Source organism: Ceratotherium simum, chromosome 29 (genome assembly GCF_057802395.1).
Source record: "Ceratotherium simum simum isolate JZ-2026a chromosome 29, ASM5780239v1, whole genome shotgun sequence".
Lineage (NCBI taxonomy): Eukaryota > Metazoa > Chordata > Mammalia > Perissodactyla > Rhinocerotidae > Ceratotherium > Ceratotherium simum.
The window spans coordinates 13,752,890-13,762,669 of record NC_141928.1 but is presented as its reverse complement, the minus strand read 5'-3'; the positions used below and the strand labels follow the sequence as shown (position 1 = coordinate 13,762,669).

Below are 9,780 nucleotides of genomic sequence, written 5' to 3'. Positions count from 1 at the left end.
AGCTGTAGCTCAGTGGGACCTGGGCCAGGTTCACAGGAAGAGTGTGACAACACTCCAACTATGCCACTTTGTCACTGGATTCTCACATTACTTTAAGGCAGAAACAACTGAGACCAGTTTGCTGAGTCTCATCTACTATTTCTGCCACAGAGAATTATTATGATTTGGCTCTGTCTTGCTGTAGTAAATTATCCTTCTACGCTCATCAAGATCTACACTCACAAAGAGCTTAGACCTTGTTTTTCCTAGTCACTGGTGAATTCTCAGTCTGTAGTAAAGGTCCTTGTTCAGACTCAATGTTCAGTAAATAAGGGTTCAATGAAACAGTGAACACTCTTGTGCTTCTCACAATGCAATGAAGTCTTGTTTACAATTTTGAATGTGATGTTTTGCTGTAGCCTGACTGGGATAGACGGAAGACGCATGCATCCACAGGTGTGAGAAATTGATAGACATGTATTTAAAAATTGATTATGTTCCCAGAGAATTACAGTAGGAAGTGTGATGGTCATGATCATTCCTTCTAAATTTCTGAGATTACCAAATGCTCTTCATCCACAGCATATAGAAAAACACTATGAGTCCTGAGAACCAGAGCAGCATGTCAGAGTTCCTCCTCCTGGGGCTCCCCATCTCAATGGAGCAGCAAGGCATGTTCTTTGCCCTGTTCCTGGGTGTGTATCTGACCACAGTGCTGGGGAACCTGCTCATCATCCTGCTCATCAGGCTGGACACTCGCCTCCACACCCGCATGAACTTCTTCCTCAGCCATTTGGCCTTCTCTGACATTTCCCTTTCATCTGTCATAGTTCCAAAGATGCTCATGAACATGCAGACTCAGCAACAATCCATCCCCTATGTGGGGTGCATTTCTCAGTTGTATTTTTTCATAGTTTTTGGGTGTCTTGATAATTTCCTTCTTGCAGTGATGGCATATGACAGGTATGTGGCCATCTGTCAGCCACTCTACTACACAACACTTATGAGGCAGGAGCTGTGTGTTTCCTTAGTAGCTGCGTCCTGGTTCTTCAGTTGTGCACATGCCCTGTTTAACACTCTCTTCTTGGTACAAGTATCCTTTTGTGCTGACAATGTCATCCCCCACTTCTTCTGTGACCTTCCTGCACTCCTGAAGATAAGCTGCTCAGACGTCTCCCTCAATGAGCTAGTCATATTCACCGAGGCAGCAATTGTTCTTGTCTTCCCTTTGATCAGTATCTTGAGTTCCTATATCTGTATAGGGACCACTGTTCTGAGGGTCCCCTCCACCAAGAGACTCTTTAAAGCTTTTTCTACTTGTGGCTCCCATCTCTTTGTGGTGTCTTTATACTATGGGACCATTGCAGGTGTTTACTTTTTCTCCTCATCATGGGGCTCCAGTGACAAAAACATTATTGCTTCAGTCATGTATACAGTAGTTACCCCCATGCTGAACCCCTTCATCTATAGCCTGAGGAACAGAGATATAAAACAGGCCCTAGAAATATTTGTCAATAGGGCTAACTTTTTTAAGTGACAATCACTAAATCCTGTTATTGCAGTCATGAGCCCAGTGAGATGTATCTCCTAAAACTATTGTATGGCTGACAACTCTGTATAACTTTAAAATTAATATACATTCTGCTGCCATGTATAGTGTTGTTAATATGTCAACTAGGTCAAGTTTGCTACTTGGATTGTTAAATACTCTTTCTTCCTAATTAATTTGTGGATTTATCTTTGTCTCCTTTAGATATGTCACTTTTTGCTTATGTATTTTTTATGCTATATTATTGAGGACACACAGATGTAGCATCACAATCTGCTCCTGGTGCCCTGATTCTTTTATGTAGTGGTTTGCTGGCTTGCATTGGATTCAAGATGATTGTGCACGTTTCTTCCCAGCTCCCTATTCAATGGCATCATGTTGGTAGATTGAAATCAGCCACAATGAGAATAATGACACTATGTAAATTGGAAAATGCTACAAAGCAAGGCTTTCTAAAAAAGTGAGAGAGAAGAAGTCATTTTCTCTGCTTTTAACAGCACACCACTGAATTCACAGTTAGGAGATACTCCTCTTTATCTCTACAATGGTTCCTACCCTAACATCTCATCTACTTCTTCCGATGTTAGTACAGATATACCAGCTTTCTTTTGGTTAGTGTTTACATAGTATTTCTTTCCCATCACTTTACTTTAAACTTTTCTATATCCTTGTAACTGTGAGAGGTCCATTGTCAATGGTGTAAAGTTGTATTTTTCTCTTTTTATGCAATTCAACAATCACTATATTTCTGGAGAATTTGATGTATTAACATCTAATGTCATCATGATATATTTGAGTTTATATTTTCCGTATTACTATACCTTTGCTGTTGGAGACCTTTGCTTCATACTTCTTTTCTTTTTCTCCCTTTTTATTATGTAAGTATATTTTGTTATTCCATTCCCCATCCTTTAACTTATAAATCATATATTATTTTATAATTATTTCTGTTCTTTAAATTGAGATGACTTTTTACTTTCTCTTTAAAATATCTTCCTTGTAGTATAATATACATAACATGAAATTTACCATTTTAACCATTTGAGGTGCACAATTTGATGGCATTTGGTACATTCATCACCACAATCTCATTCTAGGACTCCAAAAGCAAACTCTATGAAGCTTCAATGCAATTGAATACTTTGCAGCAGTGAAAAAATAGTGATAAAGACATCTATGAATCAATATAGAGGGATTTCCAGGGCACATTGTTAAATGGAAGAAAACTAATGTGTAAAAAAGCATCTATATAATGCTACGTTTTGTGTAAAAGTGATTAGGAAATAAAATATACATTTTTCTTCCGATTTGAGCAAAAAGAAACACAAGAAGAATAAATTGGAAACTAATGAGATTGCTTACCTCCAGTAGGGGCATAGGAATAGGGTAGAAAAGATGGGGACATGAGTATATTTATTTGTACAGTTCTGACTATGCTACCTTTAACCTACTAAAAGGTAAATAGAAGTGGGCGGGGAATAAAGCAAAATATAATAAAACAAAACAAATGAACCTAACTATATTGCAAATTAACCATAATTAGACTAAAGGGGAACTTAAGTAACCTAAGTAATTCTTGAACACAGAGATTTGCCTATATACTCTAACAATAAAGAAAAACTGTAAACAAAGTTTTTGAACTGCAGTTAGTCTGTCATTAACAGTGGTATGATTTTGAGATTCTGAAATTAATTAACATGTATTCAAAGATTCAGCAAATAAGTAAATATATTGTGGAAAACGGAATGACTGCTCACTATGGAGATGTTGATGCAAATAATCAATAATCATTCTATAGTAAAGAAAAGAAGAAAGTTTTATTCAAGTGAAACTGAAGACTATAGCCCAAGAGTCACAATATTCACAAGGGTAGAAAGTGCTCTGAATAAGAGCAATTCTCAGAACAGTTACATACCATTTTAAAACAAAGATGTATATCAAGCATTACAGGGGTACATTCCTTCAAGGGTTCAAGAAGAACATTGTTACAGATTATTATGTACACAGCAGGTCAACACGACCCTGGCATCATAGGAAGGGAGACATTAATTCTTATTTTTAAAGAGTAATGGAGTCATGAGAAGGGAGGTAGTAATTCTCATCTTCAAAGAGCACCTTCTTTGCTTTAGGGTAATGATTAATGCAGATGTACAATATATGTTTGAGAGGCTATAAGTCAGGCTTCTTTGGTTCAAATAAAATTCAGGCCAAATCAAGTTCAAACCAGAATGGCTTCACCATGTACTTTAATATATAAAAATTTTCTTATCATTTCTCCCTTTTGATTATTAATATTTCCTTAGAAAGCATTGGTGATCAAATCTTGTTGCTTCCTGTTCTGGGTCCTTCATGTCCCTTGGAGCTGGGCTTTATTTCAATTGACTTACCGAGTAATCCACACTGGGTGGAAATAGCTGCATATAATTGGCAATGATAGAGGTCCACACCAACAGGGGAAGTAGTTTTATATGTTACATATATTTTCAATTAGGTCAACTTGTCACACAAACATTTTATATGGCCTTTTGTGATTTCATTGTTTATAACATTTATAGAACAGACATAACAACAATAAGAAACCAATCATAATATTTGAAATAGCCAATTATGAGTAGGCACAGATTTAGAGACAAGAGTAGAAGCAAAAGAATTTGTTATGGGTATTTTGGTAATTTTGTACTAATTTAAGTATTTGTTTGCCTCCTTTATCCACTGTTATGTGTACTTTATGATAAGTTTGAGAAGACAGGTTTAATATAGTAACAAGATCTTCAGTTGTCACCTATAATGATTTTTCGGGCCAATTAGATTCCATTGAAATTACATCTTGTGGTAGATACAGTTCTAGGTCCCAAAACATTTGATCATCAGTATCAATATTTGTATAAGTCTTATTATCTTTAGGCAGTTCTACTTGACTAGCAAAGCTGGTATTACACCATATAGCAGTAAAGTAATGATAAAAAGTACTTTGATTACAGCACAGGTCAGAAAGTATGACAGAGGTATTTTCTAACCATACCAACAAAATTTCCCATTATCCATTACCATGTATTTGTTTGCATGGGTGTGGTTGTAATAGGCCAATTAGAAGAAAATTTAGTGTTCCACTGCTGTTTGGGGCATAACCACGTACCTTGTAGGAATTTCCAGATTTGAGTGGATATACATTTCCAGTAAGAGTTGTTTGACAATAGGCCCATCTTCCCCTAACAGGGAGAATTCTGGTAGAATTTAAAGTGGTCCCTTTTCCTACTACATGAACAACATCATAGATGTAACTTGTAATTTTAGGTACTAAAACTGTGATTGAACACTTATGTGAATTACATAATTCTTTAAATTGGAATTCAGGATATTTTCTTTATCCTGTTGATGATTAGCTTGAGTGTAAGACATTAGAGACATATAGTAGCTGTTCGTACTAGCATAAGACAACAAAGGATCAGCAGAAGGTTGTGTACCAACAGACACTGGTGTCCAGTGACCATCCCATGTGGGTTAAGTCCACGTTTTCCAAAGAGGGCACTATGAGATGTCGGCAAAACTAAAGGCAATTCCTTAGTCCAGGGGAGTCCAGTCTAAAACCTCAAAGACAATTAACAGGACTAGAGTTCAATGGTGCAACACAATTTTTTCTCAATTACCCTAAGTTTTACCAAAGATAATCACAGTTAAACTTTGTATTTATATTAAAAACTTGGCCTGATTATTTATATGAGTGAAAATAAGAGTACTCACTGAGAATTTCTGAATTCTGGAGGGATCAAGTAGGAAGAATAAGTAAATATTTCATCTTGGTTCACAAAGGTATATCTTACCAAATTGTTGATAGCTTAAGAGAAAAGATTTCTTTACATATGGAAAAAGTAAAACATTGCAGAATCCTCCTTGATTCACGTAGTCCTATGTAATTAATATTTGATCTTGATCTTTTCTTAGCAGTTTTATGAAGCCATCAGTTTCTCCATTAGAATTCTGTAATTTATTACGTAGTTCAGTTTTATGATCTGTAAGTCTATCATAAACCTGGTTTCTAGAGTACCTAACAGATGCATTGCCAGGAATCTCTCTGAGGATGAAACATATTTGCAAAAGCATCAGAGTAAAACCATAATTATATAGAGATGACTAAAGACTTAACATTATAATGCAATTGACAAGGAAATTTGCATATCTCTGTGACAAAACATTTTAAGATAATAACTAGAAGGATGACTGATAACCAGGACAGATCTGAATTTTAGGAATGTTATACATTTTTGAAAATATTTTTCTTAGTAACATTTACCCATACAATATAACCTAAGAAAGTTTATCATCATTTTATTGATAATGATTTCCGTACTATTTAACATGCCAAATAAGCCTAATTAGTTTAATATCTCTCTCTTTATAGGAAGAGAGAACAAATTCTTTGAAAAGTGCCGGGGCCCACTGAATATTCTCAAAGTTACTTTTAGATGAAAAGAAAGATTTTATTTTTGAATTTGAATTTGTGGAGTTTGCCAAAAATATCAAAAGGTTTTAGAACACTTCATCAAATAGGATCATAGGTCACTGTGAAACAACACTTACTTATCCATCTAACCATGGAGACAATTAAAGATTTTCAGGTAGATAGAGAAATTTAAAGAGTTGTAAGAAAAACCTTAGCTCTTGTGATTAAAAACCTGATAAAACCAATACAGGAAATTTGTTTTGACTAAACATGAAATCCCTGACTTTTTGGTAGACTACTCAGTGATAAAGAGAAACACCTCCCATAATCTGTTTATCAAGAGCTGGCTAAAAGTCCAAGAAAAATATCCTTTTAAGAGAAAGAAAAACAAATTCTAATTTTTGCACTATCTTACTTTTGATTTTGAAACTCATAACTGAATTAAATTCATTTCAATCTTACCTTACTTGACCATGCACAAAACTCTTTCCTCAGGGTTTCTCTTCCACATAACTTCTATTACTTTCTTTTTTACATTCAGAATTTGTTCCATGCCTTCCCTTCATCCTAGTTCTTTAGTACAATTTACGTTCTTAACCAAACAAAAATGTCTCCATTCCTTATACCTTCTTTACTGAAAACATATAACTTCCTTTCCTTGTATACACAGATGTTTCCATTATTCTTTACATTATCATCCTGTGGATTGGCATACTTTTACATACTGTCCAGAAACATGTGCTTTCTCATAGAAAATTTTTCAGTGTGGCACAAAACATGTTTATTAATTAACCAAGTAATAAGTAACCAAACGTGGATAAATATATGTTTAGTAATTAATGTCTAATATTTTATCTTATGTGGAAATGGCCTAGATATTTCATACATTTCTATCATTTAACTTAATTTAGCAAAATTGTAAGGTTTCAAGTTATCAAAAGATTTGGAAGTCATTTGTTTGTTTTTTGCTGAAGAAGATTCACCCTGAGTTAACATCTATTGCCAATCTTCCTCTTCTTTTGCTTGAGGAAGAGCAGCCCTGAGCTAACATCTATGCCAATCTTCCTCTATTTTGTACATGGCTCACTGCCACAGCATGACTGATGAGTGGTGTAGGTCCACGCCCAGGATCTGAACCCACAGACACATGCTGCCAAAGTGAAGTGCACCAAACCCAACCACTACCCCACAGAGTCGGCCCCTTGAAGTTATTTTTAAGTACATATACCATAACATATAATTACTGTTAAAAGGTTCACCAAAAAATTTTATCTTACTTACATTTATTTAGTTGGCTTGTTCTCAATAATTATGTTTATATTGCCTACAAAGCATTCATGAGACATTAGACAAAATCAGCTATCATTCTAAGGTATTATTTTTGCTGACATATTTTCTAACAGAGATAATCTGAGCTTATTTGACTAATAAACATAGGTGGAATGTAGGCTGCATCATATCCAGTGCTGATAACTCTGAAGACATGTTTATTCCAATCAAAACAAGAAACTTAAATAAGCTTTCATTTACCAAAGATTATTTTATATCATGTTAACTGGAACAATATTTTGGTTAGTTTCTATTACATTGAGAAATAATTTATATAAGTGCTTACACTAAGCCAATTAAATAGAACTCTTTTAGAAATTATACCATCTGGAGGTAGAAAAATATCACATATATATGACACACATGTATAGACATACATAAGTATATAGACACAAGCAAGTAGAGACATTAAATAGTTTTTGTTAAATTTTTGCTATAAATCAGGTACAATATAAAACTCGCTAATTTATAAAAGAATAGTTGGATCCAAACTGTTTGGGGCAGATGGAATAAACTAGGGTTATCTGCTTAGGAATTCCTGATTGTCTAGATAACTGTTGCCAAGGATATTATGAGCTTTTTAAGATAAATAGAGGAGATATGGGGGATTGGGGAAAGGGAATGAGTGGAGTCTGAACTGCCTCTACAGCTGCATTTCCAGTTTTTCAAAGATTTGTAAGATCAGGACAGTTGCTCTCAATTCATCAGAAACTGGGTTGTAACTTAAATGACATCATAAGTTGATCTATCTGCCCAAATACATCATCCCTAATTTTCTTCTTTCTCTCTGGGTACATAGTTTTATTTTAACTTAGGTAAGAACACCTATAAAAAAATTCCTTTCAGGGCCTGAATATCAGCTTCCAATTTGACCAAATTTCTGATCATAAGTTGCTAAATCCTTTCAAATATCTTGTCAGGTTTCAGCCAGGACAAAGAGTAAATGTTTCTGGCAGTATTAAACAACTCCATTAATTTCTAATTTTAGTTTCCCCTTCAATGTTTAATAGAATAACGCAGCAGTTTGCCTGAAAAACTCTCTGAGTCTCATTAACTCTGGGAAGTGCTCATATGGGCCCTCCTTCACAGGTAGTTTTGTGGGTGACTGTGAAGCCATTAGCTTAACAGATTTTTGTGTCATATTTTATTTTAGGTAACTTTTATATCTTAATTTTTTGCTATCTTTTGCTATGAAACTTTCAATAAGGCTATTTTGGAATTTTGAAGCCTTTGCTTTTAAGTGCACTTCTTAAATGATCTTATATAATTAGCTTGCTCCTTCTAATGGCCAATGTAATTCCTCTGAGGCTCCCGGCAGTTTGGTAGGACCCTAGCCACAAATTAAGTTCAACACACATTTCTATTTAAGCATATATGACCTCAAGTGGGGTGCAATCCATATTTCTGTCTGACCGTTTTTGGGGCCCCCAACCTGACAGTTAGCAAGGCAAGTTCTCAGGACATGAAATAAGCTTAGTAAGATTTTGCAGTTCTTGGCAAATATTTACAGCTTCTGAAACCATTAGTTTTGAGTGTGTCAGAAGGTGGCGCTCGACTCTTTAGAGACTAAAGATGGAATTTAATCTGTCTGTTCCATGGTCCCCAAATCTAGTTATCAAAAACACAAGTCTTGGAAGCTCAAAAGAGCCCCAAAGTAGCTACTGTAATTTTAAATAATACCGGGTTATCTTGATCCAAAGATTCAGCCATTTACAGCTATCTTCTCCACATTCCTCATACATTTATCCAGCTGGAGTAACTGAAGGAGATATTTCTGCCAAAGAGGACTTAGAGTAGGGGTTCCCCATTTTGTCCATCTAGTACTTGAATTATCTTTTGTCAAATTTTCTCATTTTGTTAAGTTCTTGCAATTAAAGCCTATGTACGTATTATAAATAAAGCCAGTCGGACTTCCATTGAGTGGCTGCCCATCAATGAACTCGTCAGCTTTAGAAGCGTTGTTTTCCTTCTAATATAAAGTCTAAACATTTCCTAAGGACAGTGTAGTGGGCCAAAAATGTGCTGCTGGTGAGTGTCACTTCCTAAAAGGCCATGAACACTCTCTTACGTGTCTCAGTTTCTCCCATCAGCCATCTTAAACTACCACGGCTGATCAGAGCACTGGATGACGAATCCTTATGTGTATGTCCTTGGACAAGCTATCAATTATATATGTGAAAAATCATGATGGAGCATTCTATGGGACCACTGAATGTCACAAAGATTGATCTCAGAGACTTCCACTAGATTCTCAGTCACCTGAGAATGTTTTGTGGCTGGAAGGAGCAAGTGTCCCTTATCTTTAGAGCTAGACGAGTTCAGCCTCTCATTTTGATGTCAAACAATTTGTTCAGACTTTATAAACATAAATCTTTTGTAGTTTTAAAGCCAAATTAAAAGGTCAGCCAGCTCAGTTCACTCCAAATTCCCCTCTAGGTTCCTCTTACTTAGGAATAGTACTGGTACACCCTTAAGATGTTTA

At 35.4% G+C, this 9,780-nt stretch overlaps 1 protein-coding gene across 1 annotated transcript; it reads left to right on the top strand.

Annotated features, from left to right (window-relative positions):
- Positions 1-539: 539 nt before the first annotated feature.
- LOC101394370 (olfactory receptor 1J4-like) lies at positions 540-2,084 on the top strand. Its single transcript, XM_087419582.1, has one exon. It carries the CDS (start codon positions 578-580, stop codon positions 1,514-1,516), a length of 939 nt encoding a protein of 312 aa, XP_087275708.1. The 5' UTR covers positions 540-577; the 3' UTR covers positions 1,517-2,084.
- The last annotated feature ends 7,696 nt before the right edge of the window (positions 2,085-9,780 follow it).